Source organism: Perna viridis, chromosome 1 (genome assembly GCF_037379345.1).
Source record: "Perna viridis isolate PV_CMFRI_1.1 ecotype Kerala chromosome 1, ASM3737934v1, whole genome shotgun sequence".
Taxonomy (NCBI): Eukaryota; Metazoa; Mollusca; class Bivalvia; order Mytilida; family Mytilidae; genus Perna; species Perna viridis.
In genome coordinates, this window is record NC_142445.1 from 17,323,908 (window position 1) to 17,350,466 (window position 26,559).

Here is a 26,559-nt window from a genome sequence, read left to right on the forward strand (position 1 = left end):
AAAGTGTTAAGTCTTTATTTTTCTTTTGCCACAAAACATTATATTTGCCGCTGACTATTGCACGTAATAATAAGTGAAATGATGTTTTACATTATTTCAGAAAGTTCAGGCGCGTGCTTACCTGAAACTTTTTCACAAACAAATATCTCAAATTAAATTTTTTCACATTAAGAATCCGTGTCAAACAGTGAGAAGCTTAGGTTAGCATCAAAGGCAATACAAATCTTATATCTATTATCTTACAATAATATAATCAGTAAATATGTATTAAAAATCTCATAGAACATGCTTATATAAACGGATGTGTTAGCTGAACGAAAATGCGCCAGGGTAACTAACTGTTTACATAATCTAGGTACCACATATAACGTTCGTAAGGTTGGTCCAATTAATCTTTTACATATTAATATTAGGAAGGAAGCGATAAAAAGATTTTAAAGTAATATAGTTTTTAACTGGTGATAATTGTATTTGCATCTTTTTTAATTTCCCTGAAAAGCGAAAAAGATGTAACAAAGGTGGGGTAACCTTATAAAAAGCCATTATTCTATTGATTAAAACTTGCTTACATATGCATACATACAATTTGCCTCAATGTATATGTACATTTGCATATTTACAAAACCAATTGTTGTAGAATTAATGCTAATACATATAGCTCGTAAATAAATACATATCACAACTATATTTCTAATGAAAATAAAGCAAAAGAGTTCTTAGAACAATTTAAGGCAATAATTAGGAGAAACGTTCGTTGAATGCAATTTCAAACATGTAATCTAACAAATAAACGTTAAAAGTTTTACCTGGATATTTTTTTTAAACTATGAAAATTACATCCTCTGTATTAAGTTTAGACCTAGTAACAAATTATATTATAAAATGGCGTAATTGTAACAAGCATTTTACTTATAAATCATATATTCGGTCAGTATTAAATCCGGATCGCTCAACCACCGCCAAGTCGATTTAAATAGTCAGTCACATTTCTTCTGTTAATATAGTCCATGTAATTTCCATCCAGTAATCTTTTTCCATTATGGGATACCATCCAACATTCAACTTTAGAATTGGTTGCCAAGTTGAGCCGTCTACCAAGTGATGCGATAACTTTACGAGGTTTTCTCGTATTACCATGAACTTTCAACCTTCCTCGTGTGCGTCCATTTTTTAATGTCTTTTTCCTTTCTAGAGAAACTTTTCGGTAAAGAAATTGTCCTGTACATGGAATGAAAGAAAATGAACATGATGTATGTATCACTCACTGCTGATAATTTGTTTTCAAACAGAATTATACTTTTGGAGCAGTTTTAGTATGCATTCGAGCGTTTTCCAATTGTATTACTGTAGGCTTAAAGCAGAAATTCCCTGGTTCTTGTAACCATTTATTTTCAGTTTTGCAAAAGAGCGGACCAAAACATACAATTCAAATTAAAAGCGATATATCCATCACTTTGCACTTTAAAGCAATTTTTTGAGAAGATAGAAATTAAAATTAGCATTTGGTTTTTTAAAGAAAGGAAATTTTGATTACAAATTTGTTTTAAGGGTAGTAAATTACTTGTATTGACAGGGGAACATTTTAACGTTATAAATAGTAAAGAAGAAGTTTAAAGGTGATGGTTGTCCACGTATCAGTACAGATCTATATAAACACGTAGCAGAGTAAATAGTAAAAATGATACATAAAAATAAACGCACACGAGTAAATAGTCTCCTTTTTTCTTCTACTAATTTACAGTCATATATAATCATGACGTTGTATGTATTTTGTGTGACATTTTTGCATTAAAACAGTCTCTAGTACATAAACATTCTCCCCTTTTATAGTAAGTTTAAGTATGAATTGTCGTTGCAATAGATTATCGCTTATAAGGAATAGTTTTTGCTAAACAATTCTTATTACCTACTTTAAATACATTTACCTGCTACTGGGAAATATAGAAAAATACTGACAAAATGAATAGGATCACTTTTGGAAATCGAGGATGAAATGATTGATGGCTGTCTTGAATATAAATTGCTATACATGGGATGTTTTGACGCGAAATTCATATTGATTAAAGCTATTATTTTCTGAGAGACCATACCTAGAAGACCATGGGTGCCCTCAGAAAAACCACGATCCTCAACAATGTAAAACCCAAGAAAGTCCACTTTTCCAGCTCGTCTTTGTGACTTGGTTCTCATGTGTCTCATCACTAACAAGGTTATTCGGTTTGGGAACATGACGACTATCATATCACCAGTCCCGTCTGTGACAATTTTGGTTTTATGTGACGTCATAGCCTCTGATCGTAGCCATTTGTGTACTTCCCCATTTAGTATCCACCTTTCTGGTGTAATGCTTATGTGTGTTCCTTTCCCAGATATAACAATACTTCCAAGATAGGTTTTCAATTCTTGGTTGTCAAGTGAATCACCATTCCTCTTTTTGCGAGGAAATATTCTTTTGTTTGATACAATAATACCGTTAACTACAATACCTTGAATGAAATTAAATCAATAATTAATAATTGTAATATAAGGTGCTTGGATTTTCATTTTAATTCAGTTGATCGCAATTTATTTATTTTTTCTGAAGTATACACATTGAATGTAAAAAGCTTAGGAACATTGTTACTCCGTAAATCAGTTCAAGCTTTGTTAGAATGTTATAATTACTTGTTACTAGTTTCTCACCTGAGACTTCATCTCTTACGAGGTTTATTATATCTCCAGGAATACCCATGATATCAAAACAAATCGAAGTATCCAAACCTCTCATGTGTACAATGAAATGTGGGTCGTTGTCAACTGAAACAGAGTTTCGGCTGTCATGTTTAATGCAGAACGTCTAATTAATTCAAATAAAGTCTACAGGAGTAAGATACAAGATGTATTGTTCTACTGCAGTCCTTATTTGGGACATTTGTTCCAGTTAAGGACGAAATGATTGGAAATTAAGATTTTCTTTATAAATACTGAAAACCCCAAAAACTCTAATTGGAGTTTGGATATGAGTGAATCTCTTTTGCAATATTATTATGGTAACGATTTCTTTGATGTTATATATTAATCTTCGTGGTGATTCATCCGAATTCGGGATCCAGTAATCATAGTTTACTTTGTTTATTTTTGATTTATTCATTTCATTATTATTATTCATTTATTTTCTAGCACGTTAGTGTATTCAGACTTTATAAATATATTTTTTTTCTTTTTTTCAGCTAGCAAATTCTGTGTCTGTAAGTAAAGAAGTTCGAATCGATTATGAAATCTGACAATGACGACACTTCTTGCATCATATGTGAACATTACCGAACAGTTGTGAGTCCTCTATTTTCCTGAATTCTGCAGTTGTAGGAATGTTATTACTCCAATACGAGTAAGGGTCATCCGATGCTCCAAACTCGTCTTCTGTATTTTTATAATATAAAAATCGATGATGTAAACTTTTAACAATGGCAATGATTTTAACTCACTAAAATTCAAATATAGAACACAAAAAACTTTCGATTAAAAACTTTTGTCTTGTTTTCTATACATTTTGTCAGTGGTTAACATTATACTATTTTCTTTAAATTGAACTGAATGTTTATGTGAAATAAATATTTTTTTTTAAATAAGACTGTGGATTCTGTGAAAAAGTACAGTGTCATGTTTCTATTTGTTATGAAACTGGATTATTATGATATACTTTTAAAGTAATATTGGCTCCGACCTGAGGATCGCCCAGGGAAAAGGATTAGTTAGGTGTTATTTGCATGAAATTTCCAAAGTCCTATACCCGTAATTTCGAGAAAAAACCTTTATGGAATAAAACATAAACCCAACATAATACACTCAAACAATCATCATTTTGAAGCGCTGACAAAATGTGTATGAGAGACCAACTTGTCTGTAGTTTTTCTTTACCAAATTCATAAAAATTTAATCAAACTTCAACTTGATATGAAGCCCATACAAATGTACTTCAATATCTGTAAGCATACAGAAAAAAAGTCTGGAAGACGTGTATGAAGAACAGAAGGATGAGCTGACGAAGTGCAATCCAAAAGACACCTTCGCCAGCAACAACGTTATGGGACTAAATTGGTTCAAGTGAGTATATTAATTGTAGACGACTTTCACATTCACTTCCATTCCAGAAAAGTTCTTCAATTATATTGAGGTCAACTTGGATCGACAGGCGCAAGATCAAGAGTCTATGCAGTGGGAGACAAGGTAACAGAAACTTGATTCGATTACTACAAATAATGTTTACCTTCAAATCTTATATATTTTCTCGTGTTTCTAGAATAGCAGAGGACGCTTACCCTACCGGTGCACCCGGTCCATGCTCCCAGTTTTTAGTGGAGTTGCTCATTTGCTTTTGTTACTTTGTATGTATGATTTTAGTTACATTATGTTCTTTGTTGTGTATGTCTGTTTTCCATGTCTGGTTTTTGTCCCTGGATTACATTCTTTTGATTACCGCTATAACCTTGGTTCCCTTGATTACTCTTTGTCTTTGTGAACCGGTTTCCGCCAGATTCGACGTAAATTTTGGATGTGAAAGTCGTCTATTGCATTACTTCCTGGCAGTCCTCATTTCGATAGAAGAGGGGAGTATTGAAGAAAAGTGCGTTAAGTTTGCGTACATGATATCGAACATGAATTAATTACTAGTTTGTTAACTTATTACATTTTTCGGCCAACCTTTTCATACACCATTATTTGAAACTTAAAAGAAATAGCTCACCATTAGGATCAATAACGTTGTTTTTTCTTTTGTTCATCGGAGTTGTGACAACCATCGACGTCAAAGGTGTAACAAAGTTGTACTGACATAAAAAAAATAATTATTACATGTATGTGTAGATAACAAACAACTAATGGTTCTGTTTGATACACATTTAATTGAATATTATCAGCGTTTGTTTTGTTTATTTAGTTTTTTCTTTCAAGGTAAAAGGGCTTCAGGAATTGAATGATTATTTATTATTATAAAAAAAATCTAACCGTTCAAAACATCTTCATTCTGTTTCCTTAAATTTGGTAGACATGAGGTGTGTATGTTGTTAACTGTTAGCGGGTTTTTAAACAGGTATTCAATTAAATAATTCAGTTACCTTTAGAGCCAGTTTTAATGCTCTATATTTCATGTCATGTCTTCTTGTAACATTTGTTTCCCGAAGACGATCGTTTAAAAGTTGTTTGATCGTTAAATAAGCCCACATTTTTTCCGCAATATGGGAATAACTAAATCCTTCATGCTTATGTATATTACTTTGGCTTGAACCATGTATATAGATATTGGAAGTTGACCTAAATTCCATGGTTCCATTTAAACCGTTCCCTGTCACAGCTAATCGTAGTTCCTGTATTTCAGGGGAAGACAGCTGCCCAGTAATTACAATTTCGGATCCCTCGAAGTAGTTCGGAACTAATGCATTCGTGATTGAGGAACGCACAGTCTGCTTTCCAATAAAGTGGAATGTTAAATTAGATATTAAAACTGATGACACTTCGTCATAGAAGCCAGTTAATTGAAGCGTAGCATCCGATGCTTCGTATATTTTCCGAGAGAATCCATTATTTTGTGCAGACATTTTTTTAAGAAAGTTGTAGTCTGCATTTTCACCAAAAGCTAAACTAAATATTGGTACCCCAAAAGTGTTTTTGCTTTGAATAGAATTTAATATTAAATCAAGATTAGTTTCGCCGGCAGTAGGTTCACCGTCAGTTAAAAATATCACAACAGGAATGGTGTCCGGAGAGCGAATATAGTCACTTAATATAGCGTTTAATCCTTCCAAAACAGCATCATGAATGTTTGTCCCTAAAACATAAAAACAAAGAAACAATAAATTATATTTATTGGCTTCTTTTTGCAATGTAAGTGCAAGTGCAAGTAAATGATCTTTTTATCTGCAAGTATTTCAAAGAGCAATATGTTTTAAAAAGTTTCCCTTTGTTGAGGATTTGACAATGAATAATAAAACTTGATTTGAACAGATAAGTGTTTGACGTTATATTACATATAATTGTTAAAGAAGACATTGTACCCTATATATAATTGTTGCATTTGTTTAACAGTAAAAGATTTCAATGAATTACCCCAAAAAGATATGATTCGCTTAGATTAAAGTGTATTTAATTATTTTGAAATTAAACATTTATTATCTTCACTGAAGTTAACTTTAATGAACCCTTACATAACTTTATTAAAATCGATAAAACAAAAAGATTCAATTACTTAAACTTACATCCATCAGCTGTTAAATTATTTATAAATTCCTTTGCTGAATTAACGGAATCAGGAGTGGCATACTGGACAGGATGATCTTTCGACCATCGAGAGATTTTATCGTTAAATTCAACTATATTGAACATATCACTCTCTTGCAAATCATCGAGAATTTCAAACATTGCGTCTTTCAGTTGTTGGATTTTTGTTCCTGTCATTGATCCACTAGTATCCAGCACAAACATGATTTTTCTTGACATTCTATGGAGACCAGTTGGGGCAAAGAAATGAACAAAGAAACCATCTACAATCTGAAAAGGAAGATCGTAGACATAGCGGAAGCAATCAACGTCCAAGACTAATATTATAACATATTTTCTATGTAATAGTACTATAATTTGTTAAAATATCTCGATATAAGTTAAATCAGAACTTAATTTTGAAGTCTTGTAACGAAAATGTTGACGCACATAATTTGTATATATACCTTTGTCATTTATTTACACCTTTCAGTAAAAGAGACTTGATTATAATAAAATGATAGACATGACTTTATTTCTTCATCTTAATCAACTTACTAAGACATCTCCGGCATCAAGTTTTCTGTCAACATCATATTCTACTATGAATAAACCAGACAAACCATGCATTGATGTCCGTAATTGGTCTTCACGAGAAGGGTTATATTTAATAAAAGCAGACGTTGAGGACGTTCTTTCTACTACTGCATATCTGTTCCGAACTGTAAATGTACATTATATAGTTAAATATACTCCAATAAAAGTTAAGGGCCACTTTTCAAAAATGACTTCAATGAAGATTTATTTGAATTCATAGGAGAAAGTGTCAGATTTGAGATCTTTTTTTAGTTATGTGTATCAAATTTTATACCTTTAAATTGAAACAAATCTAGATTGTATTTATCTTGAAAAACTATGACTGTTGTTAAAGTGACCCTTTACCTTTTTTGAGGAGTATGTATCAAAATAACGCGATTGTGTAGTTGACGTAACTATATACAAGTATACAGCGAAGCCATTTTATCTTCAATCACTACATTACACCATATATGTATGTTAAGGTCATGTTCAGATACACTAATTGACACAAGTTAAAAATGTATATTTATCTCTGTCTTCATGAGGTTTGTTGATTGGTTTGTTTAAATTACTTGAGTAGGGTGAAACAGTTTTAACATTTTAATTAAAATAATGGTTCTAAAACCTATGTCTTACTATTTATGAAAAGATTTTCTGAGATAATGAAACATGCAGTCATTAACATCGTATGTATACGGCTTAGCGAGGCCCGATTGCTAGGTTTAGTACCCAAGTAAAAAATAAATATATGACATTTTTAAGTATTTTCGAGTGTTGATAGAAATTCAATAATTCTCTAATAATAGAAAAATAATCTCATTATTTTGTCCGATTACAAGTAGGTATTAAACATTTGCGGAAGTGATCGACATTGTTCTTGTACTATTTCTGACCTATATTTTAAGTTCATGCATACACCGTACTTATAATGAGACTTCTATAAGCTCTTTCAAGTGTGTTAACTTTAAGTGTGGTATACTTAGTTCATGTTTTAAAAATCAAAACTAGTATATACATCAGATCTTCATTTTTTGACAATAATATCGAAACTTTTAACTGAAGCCGGTTTTGGCGGAGTTTCGCTTACTAGAAATGTGGTTGTCGAACTGACAAATAGACAGACAGACAGACAGACAGACGGACATGATGATTCCTATATACCCCAAACTTTGTTCTAGTAGGTATAAATATTCTACTGAATGAGATAAGTGATAGTACCTAACAGAAAATGCCAACGAGTGAATAGGGAGTAGTTTTTGGTTCATTTTGTTTGGTATTTGTCGATGTACGATTACTGAGATGTAATACTGAGAAGCTTATAGTCACTCCTGGTTTACGTACTAAATTGTATCTGAATTGTAAGCTTTTATTTAATTTTGTTTTATATTTTGTTTTCTTTTTTCCACTTCATTCGTTGTTGATTTTGAAAAAAAATGCTAATTTTATCCTATAAATTTCTGCTTTTGTATTTTGTAAATTGTCTTTGTCTAAAGAGTAATTCTAGGAATATGATTCAGTTTCTGTAAATAAATATTTTAGTTGTAAATCATATTTACTTGCCTATTGTATTATAATTAGAAAGAATATCATTTCGTAAAGGTGGAACACGCAAAAGAGTTATTTCCCTTGATTCCTGAATAAAGACTTCTATTCTAAAATCATCCACTATTTGTTGTGGATTTATGTAAATAGTATGATCATAGCTCCCTCTTCGGCGCTGTAGGACCTCATTGTACGTCAGATGGAAAGTCACTTCACTAAGGGCAGCAACGTTGATAGCGACTTTGAATTTGTTTGCATCTCTGGGCCTGAAAAAAGTTTAAAAAATTAAAAAAAACTGTGACTAATTGCAGTATGATACATATATTTGGTAATTATATATATAAACGTCTCAGAATATGACGACTCTATTCGCTACACTGCTCCATCGGATCAAATTGATACAGGGAAGATATTTGTAAACTTATAGAAGGGTCTGAAAAATTCCCAACGATGTTAGAACTGTCAAATTGTTGGTCGTTCCCTCCGCGGGACTCGAACTCGTACCTTTGTGACATCTATGGCAACACCCTATGCTCACAGTCAAACGCCCTAGACCACTCGGCCAGATAGGCTATCAATTTGATCCGATGGAGTAGGGTAGTGAATAGAGTCGTCACATTCTGAGACGTTTGTCTCAGAAAAATTCCCACGTTGTTAGAACTGTCAACTTTGCGAAGCAAATTTTTAGACGTTGTATGTATGTATGTATATATATATATATATAGTCACCCACCCCCACACATATACACGCATTTTTATACTTTCTGCTTTATTTTTAACAACTTGTATGATCCAATAATGTTTTAGCCAAAATTGTGTCAATTTTGGCTTGCCTGTCTGTTGTATGGCACCTTGTGGTCATATACATGTATGCACATTTTAGTAAAAAAAAATCGGAAGATGATTGTTTCTGATCATTTTTGTGATATCCAGTCATTCAGACAGTAGAAATCAGAGCCCAGGATATCAAACCGAGTCTAACTTTTAAGATATTGCATCTTGTGGTACAATTTTAAAAAGGTATAATGGGTGTTTTTATTGTTGTACTGATATCAGGAAAATGCTTATTTCTGACTAGTTTTCTACCAATTATTCTTTATAAAATTAACGTTTCAAGTCACATGACACTAAATAGATGCTAGCCTTCCTTTTGTGATATGAGAGTCTGATGTAGAATTTTGGAAGAGATATATTTTCTTGTTTTTATTAATACCTTTTAGGCCTAATTTTAAAAACATCCTCAGCCATCAGTTCAGACTATTGTTCAATACGATTCTAAATACGATTAATGTTTAGACAGAAGGGTTTACTGGCCCTCAGATATTAATATTGCTTAAGTCATTTTCTGTACTAAGAATCCCGACTGTTGAAAAAATATTTAATCTGTCCATTGCCAATATCTAGACATAGATATACGAAGTATTTAAGATCTTAAACTATGTATATTAATTCTCTATATTGTGTTAAGTTTCTATAGTTTAAACAAAAGTAATACAAACTTGAAACGAACACGTGTAAAATCATATACTGTTTAGTGAAACCGTTACAAACCAATGCACATTTTCGAACAATAGAAACCTGATCATATACCTGATAGTAATCGAACATCGAACATAACTTTTTATCACTTACTTAACTCCGATGTGGCCTGCCGATTGACCCCGTAGACGTGCAGCTTCATATTGTTTCTTGGCTGTATCTTTATCTTTGATTTCTCCGATGTATCTCTTACCCATTATCTCTCTAAAATAAGTTGAAGATATAAATAAATATATAGCCTATACCTAAACACAGCAAGTTTTGGCACTTCGGATAATCACTTGAACTTGCTAAAATGTGCATGATTTCTTTACTGTTAGGAAGAAAGCGATAACTATGTTTTTGCTGCTTTGAAACGGAATTGTTAGTTTCATAAATACTAAGTCGGACTTCCTTTAATTTGCTGATTTTGTTAACATAAAAACATAAAAAAATAAAAATAATAGATAGTATTTGTAAGTTGTTTAAAAAAAAGTATTTTTACAGCGCAGCTTTGTACGACTTCAGACAAAGCATTAGTCACTTTATAGTAAGTTTCTGAACAAAAATAATGTGAACAAGGATTTTCTAATATTTGCAGCGAGACATTAATAGCAAGCAATCATACAAACTTAACGAAAATGCATACTTTGGACCATATTATGGTCTCAAATGCTTCGATGGCTATTTCAATTATTGCTTTCCGTTCCTGGTATGGAACCAGCTGGTACAATTTAACGCTTAAAGTTTTTGCTTGGAAACTAGAAAATGGTTTTTTTTATAACCTCTCTTGGTCATAACCTACAAATTGAATCTCACACTGACCTTTGGGTTTTAATTTTGTGGCACAATTTCAAAGAGATCCGTACACTTACACTTAGATAAAAAAGGGTATTTAAAATATTGGTTTATGCCCCTGTCTCCTAAACGGATCAGGCCATAACCCCAAGAATTAATCCTGAACTTTCTTTAGTGGTATGTCCCCTTGCTGCCAACTTTTCAATATATCCGCCCCGTGCAGGTCTGGGTGTCAAAGAATAGGCCTGCAGCAGCACTAAGCTTGTGAAAGGCGAGTGAAATAGTGCTCAGAACGCTAGCGGGAGATAGGGCGCTCTGCCCACAGAGCAACTGGGTTGTGTGCCCCAGGTGGTGGAATGAGGTACCCCTGACATGTTTCATGCTGGGATGGTCAGGACATAATTCGGAAAACCTGACCGCAAACCATAGTGGTGCATCGTGTTAGGAAAGATGCCACGATCCTCGCACATTTAAGAACCCTGATGTGGTATTCGATAGGAGTATGAACCTTTGCACTCCGCCCCAGGAGGCTAAGTTGCCCGTGCTACCCATCCTTCCAATATCTAGGGGCAATCAAATTCTGTCGACCTTATTATCCTTGTATTCCATCCCATTTTTTTCGTTTCATCATCATTTCATGTTCATTTTATCATCAATTTCATGTTCATCGCCTGAATATAGCTGAAATATTGCTGCTCAGGCGTTAAACTCCAATATTCAATCAATCATTCAATATGTCCAATGAAATACAAGATGACTATACGAAGGACAATGACACAAACGACAGACGCCATTATATGACAATTAAATAAAAAAGCACTATATAAGTTAGAAACAGGCAAACAAGCTAGTCATGCTTTTATTTGGATGGAAAGACAAAACAAAAAACTTAATATATTAAGTAACCTACAATTGCAATATTTATTGAGGGAAAATATGCAGTTTTGTTTTATATTTTTTTCCAAAGTTTCGTGTTTTTGTTTTATTAGAGAAAATAAAAGTATCTATTTTTTTTCGGTAAAATATTATTTAAGTCTTTATGTTATAACATACATTCTAAAAACATACACAACTAAAAAATTACATGAAAATTGATAATGTTTATATACTTGCAGTGAAAAGTTTGATATAAATGCTGCCTCTGGAAGTGTGACGTCAAAAACGGTCTCTCTATCGGTGAGGTCGTCGTTTATAACGGAACTGGTCACATGGGTGGTAGCAAATCTGTATTGGATTTCAGATCGAATGTGTAGTGCTACTATCCGTAAACCCTGTAAAGATTCATGCAGAACTTGAGCTACCAATAAGCATTCTTTAGTACCTATGCTATCGAAAGTAGTCGTTCGAAGGTGCTACTTTTTCATCGGATGATAAGGTAACTATAATTTTTTTTCTAAAATCAGTATTTACAACATTACACATTGATAATATGTATATGTTAAGTAAGATAAGGCGTCTTTGTAGCCCTTTTGCCCTTAGTCCAGAATCGACTCAGCGATGGCAATACAAATGAACAAATTCAGAGATATAAACAAAAACAGCATTTTTCTTTCCAAACAACATTAGAAAAAAAAACGGGTATAGAGAAATGTAACAATTGCATCAGCGTATAGCCTAAATAAAAAAGTAAATACTTCGTGAGATCACCAAGAAGGTTTTCAACAAGAGTTAACACGCCCTAAAGTAATTTCTGAAAGCCCCCTACAAGAAAATCAGTAATGCCACGGTAACAGAACGATGGCAATTTTTCAAAAAAAGAACAAACTAAAGAGTAATATAACGATACAAAGACACAAATGCATGAAACTTGTCTTTTGAATAAGCATTGTTTGTCCTTATTTTACATCGTCAACGTAACCATAAAACACGTGCTTTTCCAAAATTTGAAGCCCCAACTCAACAATAACTATATACAGCTAATATTCCGAACGAGAGGAACTTTTGAAACAATATTCATGTGATTTTGTTTTAAAAAATGAAAATAATAATGGCATTAATAAATCTGTAACTGGATTGTGTGCCCCGGGTAGTGGAATAGGGTATTCTTGGTCTGTTACATGCTGGGGTTGTCAGGCTATAATACGGAAAACTTGACCACAAACCGTAGTGGTGGACCGTGTTGGAAAAGATGCTACGTTACTCGCACGTTAAAGAACCCTGCTGTGGTATTCGATAGGAGTAGGAACTTTTGCTCCCTGCCACAGGAGGCTAAATTGCCCGACCTACCCATCCCTCCCAATTTCTAGTGGCAATCAAATTTTTTTGACCGTATTATCCTTGTCTCCAACCCCATTTTTCATTTCATCATCATCATCATTTCATTTTCATTTTATCATCAATTTCATGTTCATGGTTCCCCGTGCAGGTCCGGGTGTTTAAAAGAATAGGCATGCAGCAGCGCTAAGCCTGTCGTAAAAGGCGACTAAATAGTGCTCAGAAACCTAGCCGGGGGTAAGGCGCTCTGCCCATAGAGCAACTGGGATGTGTGCCCCAGGTGATGGAATGGGGTACCCCTGGCATGTTACATGCTGGGGTTGTCATTCTATAATACGGAAAACCTGACCGAAAAACCATAGTGGTGCACCGTGTTGGGAAAGATGCCACGTTCCTCACACGTTAAAGAACCCTGCTGTGGTATTCGATAGGAGTAGGAACATTTGCGCTCTGCCACAGGAGGCTAAATTGCCCGACCTTACCCATCCCCCCTTTTTCTAGTGGCAATCAAAGTTTGTCGACCCTGTTGTCCTTGTGACCCATTTTTTTTTTTATCATTTCATGTTCATTGTCTGAATATAGCTGAAATATTGCTGCTCGGACGTTAAACCCAAACAAACAAACAAACAAACAAACATGTTCATGGCCTGAATATAGCTGAGATATTGCTACGCGGGCGTTAAACCCCATCAATCAATCACAAAGCTGTAGGGTTTAATATTACAGCATCATGTTGAAAATCAAGTACTCTTATTTGTTTCCTTTTAAACGTATTAAGTTGTGAGACCACCAAGTTAATGCCATCTTTTCTTGTTTAATAGACTAGTCCATATGTAAACATGATAGAGCGGAAGGTACATAATCTATAATCAAACGATTTTCTCAGTGAAAATAGTTCAGAACACTCCCTACAGAGAACGACAATATCAGCAACAAATCAAGTTTTGTTGAATTTAGAACTCATTGAAATCGTGTCTCTCAACTAAGATATAATCAAATAATTTATAAATAAAAAGTTTGTTGCACTGTTTTCAGGAATATAATGATTGATTCATTTGCATAACTTTATTATCTATTCTCCTTTTTCAATATGACATGGAACATTCATAGCTTTCTTGTATGATCTTTCATCGTGAACAGATGTGGATCAATTATAGATTAAAACAAACATAGAGATCTTTAATTAGAGACTAAACACCTGGAGAGAATATGTTTGCTTATCAGTATAAGAATGGTTGATGTGAATTCAGTGAATATAGTGATATGTTTGCTGATTATTATTCTTAATCCTTTAAACGATATTATCAGTATCTATTATTTTGAAAAGCAGAGGACGCTTACCCTACCGGTGCACCTGGTCCATGCTACCAGTTTTTAGCGGAGTCCAAGTTGCTGGTTTGCTTTTGTTATTTGTATGTATGATTTTAGTTACTTTATGTTCTTTGTTGTGTATGTCTGTTTTCCATGTCTGGTCTTTGTCCCTGGATTACATTCTTTATTCGCTATAACCTTGGTTCCCCTGATTATTCTTTGAAAAATGTTGTGCAGGATGTTTTATAATCGTTTTACAACATACGTTCTCCACTGATTATAGCGATAATAACTTGTGCTTAATTTCTTTATTTTTATTCCCTGTGCAATTAAAGCACTTGCATTTATTCTTACTGAATTTTAAAAGAAGGGGAAGATTAAAATGAAAAATGGAACTACAGATTTGGAAAAATTACTAATAAATGTAAGATTAATAATTGACGTACATGCATAGGACAGTTTCAAATATTTAGAACGCTAACGAAAACAGACAAAACCAAAATGCATCGACATAGTTAACTACTGTTCATCGGCTATTCTTACATTTTCTTTACGTTTTTGTTATATTTATAAGCACAGGTAAACAATTTCATGCTTAATACTAGTTTTATCATCGCCTCTGTGGAAACTCCTTTTCATATTCCGAAAGTGATAAAAGCTAGTATTGTCATCACTCTGCAACGTTTTGGCATTAACTTAATATTTTATTTTTTCTGAAAGGATAAATGTTTTGGGTTAGCCCAGAAGAATTTTTTTTTACATCAAGTAATTATTTTCGTTCAAAATGTGCTAAAAGTGTTTGGCAGACCAAAGTGAAATTGATAAACAACACAAATTTATTAATCATTACTACTTACAATTCTAATTGTCATCGGGCAGGGATGCAATTGCTTTCAAGAGATATTGGCACCGACCCTGAATTTTGTCGGCAGGTATTCTGTCTTATGTAAACTTGGTTGTGAATTGATTGCAACCAATTTACCAGACATCAATAAATAGATGCATCTATTGTTTAATGTTCACAAGTACGGTGTAGTAGCGATTTGACCTTCATTTCTTGCTTCACATAATTTTGGGTCATATCATAAAGAACTTATCTACAAATACTTTGCTCTCAATTTTTTCCGTGAAATTAATTGTATTGTGTTTAATCAAGATTTAAAACAATCTTATATTTCGAATGTTTTTATTATCAATAAACAAGTTCATTTCTATATACAGGATACTTATTATATTTCAATGTGTGTTAATTTTCATCATAACGACTGTAGATACTAATCATATATAATTGCAAAGTTCTATATTTTTACACGCGTTTCAAATGGTAAACTCTCATCAGAGCATTTAAATCTAAGATATACGAAGATCTAAATCCATGATTTAATTGGATGCAAAATAAGCTCAAAACCAAAACTATCGAAATAGGAAGCCAAACCAACCGCCAAGACGTTCTACCATGTACATTACAAGAAATGAAGGTATTTTTGAAGTTTTTAATGTGTGAATTTTGATAAATTTGATCAATAAAAACTGATATATTTCGGAGTCAGATAAATCTAACTACTGGATTGGTGCATACCCTCGGACACCTCTAACCCAAGTTTTCAATGAGGGAGGGATGCTATACAGCCCACGTGATTCAGGGAGTAACCTCTCATAAGCAGCATAAGAACCATATCTGAAGAGGTTCAAGAATAAAAGATGAACAATTACAAAGAGGTTTACAGGAAAAACTAATAACCAAAAGTATCGATTGATTATTGGGGTTTAACGGCCGAGCAGCAATATTTCAGCTATATTCAGGCGATGAACATGAAATAGATGATAAAATGAACATGAAATGATGATGAAATGAAATATGGGACGGGAGACAAGGATAGTGGGGTCGACAAAATTTGATTGTCACTGGACATAGGGAGAGGTGGGTATAGTAAAGAACTACGTGCTTGCCATTTATTTAAGTTCCAAGCAATTCTTATCTTTATTTTGATGCGCTGAAATTGGAAGCAGATGTCTGAATTTCCAAGCTCTTAAATATCCAAATATATATAAGGGTGTGTGTGTGTGTGTGTGTGTGTGTTGAAAGAATTAAAATTTTCGTATTCTTGTGGGGGAAAATGATGAAACGAACTAAATATAAATTTATTGAGACAAAATTATCCAAAATCCTAAATATCCAAGTCAAACTTTTTTTCAAAATGCAATCATAATAAATCACTCACGATTGCAATCGCGGAACTGGACACCAAAACAAATAATTGTCCAAGCAATGTAAATATTCCTTGTTGAAATTACTTATAATCAACATTAACTAACCATGAATGAATACTTGCGTACCATCTATGTTAGTGTACAAGTTAATAACATGTTCGAATATTGGAAATATAAAGATCAGGAAGACATACTAACTTTCACAACTTGAGAAATCTTAAGACCAAAAATTTTGATGCTCCTCCTGAGAGGTTACCCCTTGAATCATGTGTAGAGCATACAAAAATTTGCAACATAATTGATACGAATATTGATATTTTTTTTATTATTGTATTTAATTACCAGTGTTGCGTTCCCACTGTTGGTTGACCAAAGGCTTTCAAGGGTATTCATAATCCTAGTAGTCAGACTTGTCTAACCCAAATGATATCATAGATAATTTACCAAAATGTGCCGCATAATTTAACTTAATTCCGCTTAACATTGAGACTTCATCCCTTGTATTACACATGAGAGCACTTCGAACTGCATTCCTGGTATTGAACAAGGTAGAACCTTGCGGTGATGGATTTTGCAATGTGAATATAATTGATAGTTTTGTATTTTAATAAATTGCAGAAATTAATTTAAACAAATATCGCATAAAACGAACATCATATTGGACATTCAAGTTATTCACTGAGTACTTATGTATTTAAAAGAGACCCCTGTGTGTAGGGAAAATTTCTTTATTCAAATTTTTTAATGGATTAAGTTTTCGTATTGCATAAGAAAAACTTATCATACGAAAATTTAATCTAAAGAACTAGTAAAAGCAGAGAGTGAAAAAACTTTATGTCATCGGTGACATTATATTTCTGTCTGAAGAGTGATCTATGAAAGTAATAACATTCTTAAACGTGCATGTACTTTTAAAAAGTATAACACACCAATAATTAATTGATGATAAATAATTACAAGTAATTATCAGAGTTAATTGTATTTTAACACCGCTGTTGAGTGAGAAAATTTGTATTTTAACACCGGTGTCGAGTAAGAAAATTACCAATGATATATTTGTTTCAAATTTATCTGATGTATTTAGTCCTACCTTGAAGTTACATTAAATGTTATTAACGTTGCCAGGATGTAAAATGATTTCGACATAACATTAACACCCTTTCGTGATTTCGAAGGGCTTAGATTAGCAATTTAAACAATATTCATATATCTTCAATAAATTCTTGTCCTGCTGTGAAGCTGACTATGTAGTATTTTGTTTTTGTTTTTTGTTTTTTTTTAATTTTTTGTTTGTTTGTTTTTGTTTTGTCTTAATATATATATATATATTTCTGTTGGAGGCAATTAAACTCAAAATTGTCAAAATTGCAAATATTCTTCGGCTAGGGACAAAGACCAGACATGGAAAATGGACACACACAACAACGAAATTAGCAACTCGGACTCAAATGAAACCGAGAACTTGGACCATGTGCACCGATAGGATAAGCGTCCTCTGCTTTTCCAGAAAATAACGATGCAATAAAACAAACAGCAGAAATGCCATTTAAATCAGGGGATGAATTCGGTTGCTCGTGAAGTTGGATAGTTTCTGTATCCTGCAGGACACCAATCTGGCAGATTGAAGGTCAAGTCTGCTGGCAGAAAGAGGAAGGATATCTATGAAAGATTGAGGTCATTGGTAATATTGGTAACGGAATTTTAATACGAGTAAATCATTTTATAATGTTGACTGTCGATTTTTAACTTTTAATTTATTGACAAAATATCCTTGTCTTCGCTGTAATTGTCATATTTTTTAACAGCGTATGATTTGAGAGACAAAAACTTTAAACGCTCAAGATGGTCAAATGTCACTATAAAGAAAATAGTAGGACAGTCGGAAAATCAAAGGGCGTTTGTCAAACAGTCAAGATAATTTCCATATGTGGCATACAGTCAAGATAAAAGCTTTCTACCTTTGTCATATTGGAGAAAGATGGTGGCCGTCATGATGAAAATTGTCCGTATAGCCTTAACTCTAAAGCTATTTTGGGCATTTTTAAAGAGATGGGTAATCTATCAAACATCAAAAATATAGCGGAACTTATAATTATAAGCAGGTTCAAACTTGCTTTCTTTTTTTCAAGTAAACTTTTGATAACATATGCCTCATATGACTGAAAGGAAAGATGAGCAAGCAGAGGTCACTGTAGATGATGTTCATTGCCAGTTGAACACTTTGCAATCAAACAAAATATGAAGTAAATCAAGAGGTTAAACGTAACACGACTCAGTGATCTGTATACTAATTTTCTTGATTTAGAATTAGTCTTTAAAAGCGAAATCCCTCCTTACATATGACGGTGTTTGTATTCTTTCTTTGAACTAAGATATTCAGTCCTTCACGGAACAGTAGCAAAAGAGTGAACAAGTGGGAAGTCTATATTCCAACAAATGCAGAAAAGATTATTACTTAATGTAATCTGCAAGTTCTTCACATTTTTTATTTCTGATTAATGCGACAAAAAAAACCCAAAAAGTCGGATATGTAAAATAAACCGTTAGTAATGGTGTCACAATGCTATTTTCCATTATGGTATCAGTAATTGCTACCAATTTTACACTAACAATTTCAACCACTTGTCGCATTAATCTGAAATTTAAAAAAAATGTTAACAATGTATAAATTAAAAAAAAACAAAAAATGTTTCCAAGGACGCAGTTTATACGACCGCAGAGGTTAAACCCTGAATAGTTGATGCAAGTATGGACAAACCATTCAAACTTGATACAACTTTGAAATTTGATTACGGTTACATACTTGACACAGGATAAATATTAGACCAGAATCAAAGCGGTCACTATTTTTAAATGGTTCTAGTTATAACCTCAAATCAACTCCAGCCTTCTAATGGGGTTATTTTACTTGGCTCTACTCACAACCCAAAATATGAATTCCAGACTTCATTTAGAGCTATGGCAATATGTTTATATGACATTATTTAACTTTTACTCAAGTTAATGTCCAGAAATAAGGACAATGCTTGTTTAGGCCCCTTTTGGCTCCCAAGTCCACAAAGGTTAAAGTCTTAACTCCAAAATTAGTTTCAGTCTTCCGTTAGTGGTACGGCACATTGTAATAAATATCAAAGAAATCAATTCGCTTTTAGTCAAGTTATTGTCTGGAAGTCAGAAAGGAAAATGCATGTTTCTGGCATTCCCCGATTTTTTTCCGGTCGTACTAAAGGGGAAACACAAATCAATAACAGTTCATAATACCTTTGTATTGACGATGTGACGAAGTATATATATATATTCCACATCAAAATACATACGCCACAGAAGGCTAAATTGCCCGACCCTACCCTACCCTATTTCCAGTGGTAATCAAAATCTATCGACACCATCATTCTTGTGTCCCATCCCTTTTTCATGTCATCATCATTTCATGTTCATTTTATCACCCATTTCATGTTCGTCGCCTGTATATAGATGAAATATTGCTGCTCGGGCGTTAAACCACAACAATCAATCAATCAATTGTTTCAGTTTTTATTTTGTATCGACTTTCCAATAGAACAGTTATGACACCTGGTTCCTATAATCTAGTATAGAAACTGGAATATGTATATAGTATTTCACCGACAGTGCCACTAAAGACAAAAATACAAATGTAGTTTAACTATCTTTGTCAAAATAGAACAACTCTAATTGAATTTTGAGTGGAAAGAAAGAAATTGATTTGTTTACAATATTCTATAAAAAAAAAGTTAATTAACTTTATGACATCGTATAGAGACAAGTGGTTGCTTTAGACAAAATATTTCTTGGCGTTGATATTTGTTCGCCTAAACGTTTGGCAAAAACGGGTTGGCGGGAAAACAATAAACAATCTAACTGATACACGGACGCCGCGAGAAAACACTGGTAATTGAATAAATAGATGTTGAATGAAGCTAATTATCTGCCTCTTATCAGAAGGGTTAAATCAACATTCCTTATGGCTATGTTTACAGACACACCTTCAATCTGTGAAGAGCCATGCACTTATAGAACGGTCTTCCATCTTTACATTTCATTTTGTAGGGCTAAAAGATATCCTGATGTGTTCCCCTGAATTTCGATTCCCTCAAGGACATGTACAAGTCCAGCTAATTTTTTATTATGATTTTCAGCTTCATCGAATGAGAAATGTGAATAAGCTATAGTTCTACATAATCGATAACTTTTTGTCAGTATCTGTGTTCTCCAATATGTTAGACTCGATATTGTGACCAATTAGACAATTTTACCTATGTTTGTTTCAGAATTTGTCAGAACTATTTATAATAAACAACAGGAATTTGATATTGTGACATATAGATCTGATAAAAATGGTGAAAAGTACGATAAAACCTATTATTAAGATAGGATCTCGTGATTCATTGAATGATTCATAAAAATTAGGTATAATCTACCAGATTAATGCTGTTTATTCGAAAGATTGCAAATCAAAACTTTAATACGATTTGTGGAAATGGTTTTCGTGCCAAATCAGATTAAGAATTCAATGTTATTGGCATTGATATAAAAGCATTGCTGATTGTCTCAGTGTTAACTAAAATGCCTGTTTCAATTTCACATTCAATTTGGGAAGATTGTCTATGTAAGATATAGGATTTTATTTTTTTAAAGCATTTCTTAGTTAATTTTTTTAGCAATAAAGTAAAAACGGTTTTTGTTTTGTTCCCCAAATGAAATCAATGTGTATTTAATACATCTGAAATATACTGAACATCATTGCGTCAACCACTGTATCAGTTTGTACATGCGGATTTTCAACTCGTGTACTTCTGTCACACTTTTTCAAATAAATGCCCAGCTTTACCATACGGTAATTACTTACAATGAATTTCATTTTTATTGTTACAATAAATGTAAATTATTCAATAAAATCTTAACAAAAACAATTTGCAAAATCCGTGGTAAACTTTAATTTTACACGAACTAATAAAATGATTCGAAAGGCGCAGCTTAATTTTGACCACAGATGTCAACCATGAACAGTTAAGCCAATTATGGACACACAATTCAAACCTGATACATCTTTGAATTTGGATAATGATTAGACATTTGATTTGGGGCTAGAATTTGACCAGAATCGAAATGACTTCTTTTTTACCCCTCATCCTAAATGGTTCCAGTGGGAACCTCCAAAATCTATTAAAATCTTTCTGTAGGAGAGGGGTGTATTGCACCTTGTGGTACCATTTCAACGTGATCCATCCTTTTTATTAAAGTTAACGACCAGAAATCAGAAAAAAACATATATTGTTCAGACATAAGGAAATTCTTGGTTTTTCCCTAACTGCAAAGAGGTTCAAGTTTTAACCAACATAATCAATTCCAGTCTTCTTTTGCTGGCATGACACCGTGTCATCTAATTTTGATCCATTCACTTATAGTCAAGTTCTTGTGTGGACTTCAGGGAAATGTATGTTTCTGGTTCATCTTTTTCACTCCTAACTTTAAAATGTTCAAGTCTTAACCAACAAATCAGTCCCAATCCCAGTCTTGTTATGGTGGAGTAGAATATTGTGAAACAATATCACACACACACACGCATATATATAAGCTTTTACTGCAGTTTTATGGTAAAATTTTATGAAATGTTTCTTTTAAGCCCCTACTTCTTAAACCATACCACTCAATTTCTTTTGTGGTTTGAAACTTTGTTACAAAATTTTATCAAAATCAAACTGTTAATATTCAAGGTATCGCACGAAATCTAAGTGTCAACGACGACAGCGTTATACCGCCATATGATCGTAATTTTTGAGGTCGTATGAAAATACGTCGAGTTAACATACCATATTGGAAGTACCTTGATCTGTTTAGAATGTTACACGAAAAGCTAAAAATAAAACATGTGGAGAAGTCAACCCATGACATATTTGTTTGAAGACTAAACTGAGACGGATTTGAATTGAAGCAGTATTTAAGCTAGGATAAATGAGCAAATAGATTTACGTAACATCTTATGTTAACAAATATTCATTCGTCCATTAGATATGGCAAAAAAAAATAAAATGTCGCCCTTCAAAATGTTCTCAATTCACTCTGCTCGGCGACTTGTAATCCTACGAATCCACGATACTGAATTGCTTATGAAAATGGAATATTGAAGACCGTAACATATTAAGAATAATATTTCTGACTATAGTGTATACTACCTAAGTCTACCAAAATGCCATGTATGTGTTTGAAAGGAAATGCATGCCTTGATGATAAAAAGATTACTTGAGAGTTTCATCTTAAGAAAAGATTTCAAATAAGTGATTAATTTCCGTTATTGTCACGAAGGGATGATGACACCTCGTTGGCACATTTCAAAGTGTAAAGTAAAATGAGTATACACATATGCAATTGATGTACTAAAATATAAGGAAAAATTCATTGATATAAAAAAAAAAACTTTTGTAAAGTGGTTCACTTGAAAAAAAAAGAGTAATCAAGGGAACCAAGGTTATAGCGGTAATCAAAAGAATGTAATCCAGGGACAAAGACCAAACATGGAAAACAGACATACACAACAAAGAACATAAAGTAACTAAAATCATACATACAAAGTAACAAAAGTAAATGAGCAACTCGGACTCCACTAAAATGTGGGAGCATGGACCAGGTGCACCGGTAGGGTAAGCGTCCTCTGCTTTTCTAGAAACACCCGCCGAGTTGCTCATAAAAAGTCAAGTCCGGGGTAGACAAACGAGGAAAGAAAAACTATGACCCGTTGAATACATCAGTTTTCATGGTGCTGATGGATACACCATAACGATCCACGAGTTCATGATGACGACGATAAAACTTCTGTAGTGATGACTTCAATCTTGTAGCAACATAACCCTGTTCCAGAAGCCTATTTGTTAGAGTTCTAGCGCGATACAAAAAGTCTGCGTAGTTTCGGCTAGGTCTGGCATAACGTATGAGTTGTGATATGAACACTCCATACGCAGGAGTCGAAGCTCATTCAGAATACATTCAAAATACATTCAGATACGGATGATTCTCTAGAAAACAGCCACAATTAAGTCATGACAATCTTTCAACAATTAATTTTTCTACCAATAATATGGAACAATTTATCATACCAATTAAATCATACCTACTTTATATTAGGCAATGCATATAATTTATGTGTTCTCGTAATCCTTACTTTATGTGTGCTGTTTCATATAAAGAGGTACATTCGGTGCTTTCTAAAGCACTTTGTTGCTTAATTGTAATTGTTTAAAACTCCCAGTGACTCTGAAATGCTTTACCTTGTACTAAGTATAAATTGTTTATATCTGGTAGAATCTGCTTTCTATATTTCGGTACTGTAAGGTTTCACCATACTAGATTTAATGCTTTTGTTATTCTTGTACTTACAGATTTTTTTTTAACCACCAAGACAATGTATCGTACCTTAAGTCTTATCACTTCTATTATTTATCAAAATTTTTATTTCATATACCACGGTCGCATTTAATTGCAATACAAGATAAATGTCATTGAACGCTTACTGAAAACCTCTAACATTATTTTGTTAAGTGTTACTTACTGTATACTAGATGTTAATTCTTAACGTTGTGTTAATATTTAGTGATAAAAACATAAATTTACGGTATTGATGAAAGCTTACCAGTGAAATCAACTTCCGTTGGTTCATCGAATGAAATAACTCTATATATTCACTAGTGTGCAAAATTATGACGTTAAAGATTAATTAGTGCTACATTTATGTTAGACAGTAAATGTGACTATTCTATCCCGAAACATAAAATATAATTTTCGGAACCAGTGAAAAAAAATCTTATGTGAAACATTAAAATGATTAGCTTGAAGATAAATGCCATGATGACAGGTACCGAAATCGCCTGAGATTTAACTATATACTCATAAGTTTTAAGTTATGCTATACGCGTGGTTATAATTTTGATGCTAGCGCTCTCCATATAATCACTTGATGAGTTTATGAGTTTTGGTGGAGTAAATCCGACTGAATGAACGATAAAGAGTGGAAAAGATCTTATTTCACTGATGTAGGAGAAAGTGATTGTTGTTGCAAAGCAGCCAGAAATAAATAGGTTTTTATAGAACTGTCAGTCAGCGTGATCAAAACGGAAGACAAATCGTACTTAAAATAGAATATTCTGGACATGATTTATAACCCTAGTATAATATGTTATTTTTTACTGAATTTCCTTAGCACTTCATAACACTGAATCTTTCTTTACCCATGACATTTTAATCTTTGAAGTCCTAAATTTAAGAGTAAAAACTGTTGTATTGCATGTAGTATGACTAAGCTAGTATTACTATAGACAACAGCAAAGAAATACATTTCTATTGTATAATAGTGTGAGTAAATCAATCTAATGGCATAGAAATATCACAAAAGTATCAGTAGTGGTCATTTACAGTACACCCTCTTGAAAACCAAAGACGTTATGAGACAAGAAAAACTTTTATGTTTAATATTTAAAAATTGCATAATTCTTTTTCACCTCAACCGTACATTAATGGATCCATAATTTACCTTGTACTATTTTGGGTTGAAATTGAAAACTACAAAATGCAATTTTGATAAAACCTTATATTTAGAAAACGTGTACTGTTAATGGTTTTTTTTTTACATTCAATGATTAAGCATATTTCTTCTCAAAGTGCAGCACTGATTAAATGTTTTATACCTTGCAGTTACAGTTTATTGAAATGGTCATTATCGTCTTCAGAAAATCAAGGAACCGTGAAGAATGATATTGTCATCTCTACATGTTAATCAGTAATAAGCACCGGGTATTGATTATTCGGTTGCAATTATTTCATGTTCTCTTTTGATGTATTGACATCTACGAAATCGCTTTGCAGGGGCTAATTATTTCCATCTTTAATGTAGAACATCAAGTGCTTTTGTGCTTAATATCGGAACAGGTAGCGAAAGAAACATTCAAGGTCCTTTAAGATCTTGGAGTTTGACTAGAGTTACTACACTGTTGAACCTTCAATGCCCTTTATTCTTTCAAGCTTTATTTTATGTTTGATTTGTCCAATTTTATGGAAATGTGATATTAAATGCACTTTATAGTATAACAGGTTGTACCAGATCTTCACTCTTTTAGTTGTGTGAAATGCTTAAATGTTTAAGTATGCAACGTGAAAATGTTTTAAAACGGGACATTAAATGTTTCCTGAAAACAAACTATGCAAAAGTCCCTTTATCATATTTTGTAAACATATAGTGAAAATAAAATTACAATCAGTTAAATTCATATTCCTATATAGACTTAACTCACCATTGGCTTTGATTCCAGAGAGTTGGAAAACTGATATGTCATGGAATGCTGCAAAAAACACACTGTGGATAAAAAGGATATGAGTATCCATTCCATCCTAAGATCATTCCCTCGGAAAGCGTATACTTCCAAAAATTTACATTATTTTATAATCAATTCATAAATTCTTCAATTACGCCAATTTCACGTGTAATCCTGTTTCTTTGTTCTGCTGTGCGTCTGAAAACACATGTTTATAATAACCATTTTTTCGAGAAACCCTCTCATTAAATCACATAACTTTTTACTATAAAACTTTTAAACAAACAATTACTTTTTAATTATTTTTGCGAATGTTTTTCACGTAAGTATTAACAAGCGTTCATTGAATGAATATCCTAACTGTTAAACCACGGTTCCATGTGTATTAATAAATTGACCAATCAAAAAAGTGCTACAAATTTCTTCATGATGGAAAAAGCAAGGTTCTCCAGAAGCAAGAAGGGTTCATTCTTTGTAATCTCATCATTATAGACTTCAAATGAAGTTCTGTCAACACTTGTGTAGATTACTAACTACAAACGCATATATCATCAGTACGATTCCTATCTAGATTTCCCTACTGCTATCTAAGTGAATGGCTATGAACCTTATACTTGTAACATATCTAGTTACCCACATTCACGAGTTACAGGAAACGGCTTGATGAGAAGTGAAAGAAACATTTTATAAATAGTGTAAGGAACATACTTAATGAAAGGAAACAACATCTTGTGCAATTAAATTATGTAATTTTATGGATTGAAGAAAGTGTTGTTTTTTTTTCTTGTTCACTCTGGGATTTCTCATGAATAATAAAATGACAAATGTGAATAAA

General features: G+C 32.9%; 1 protein-coding gene across 1 annotated transcript; it reads right to left on the minus strand.

Moving 5' to 3' along the window:
- Positions 1-26,321, minus strand: LOC148627532 (inter-alpha-trypsin inhibitor heavy chain H3-like). The gene is made up of 12 exons (XM_088574340.1): positions 25,704-26,321; positions 11,782-11,939; positions 9,985-10,095; positions 8,371-8,618; positions 6,790-6,953; positions 6,231-6,522; positions 5,094-5,803; positions 4,724-4,805; positions 3,301-3,399; positions 2,683-2,796; positions 2,091-2,486; positions 1-1,218 (listed from the first exon to the last, which is right to left on the minus strand). Exons 1-12 carry the CDS (start codon positions 25,797-25,799, stop codon positions 950-952), a joined length of 2,739 nt encoding a protein of 912 aa, XP_088430466.1. The 5' UTR covers positions 25,800-26,321; the 3' UTR covers positions 1-949.
- Positions 26,322-26,559: the final 238 nt, after the last annotated feature.

Bases quoted from the DNA above. Each gene is read 5' to 3' on its own strand.
- LOC148627532 (XM_088574340.1), bottom strand. From the start codon at position 25,799: ATGGAATGGATACTCATATCCTTTTTATCCACAGTGTGTTTTTTGCAG. The intron at 4,806-5,093 runs GTAACTGAATTA...TTTTTATGTCAG, and splicing joins CATTAAAACTGGCTCTAAAG to TACAACTTTGTTACACCTTT. The intron at 1,219-2,090 runs GTATGGTCTCTC...TTCCATGTACAG, and splicing joins GGGCACCCATGGTCTTCTAG to GACAATTTCTTTACCGAAAA.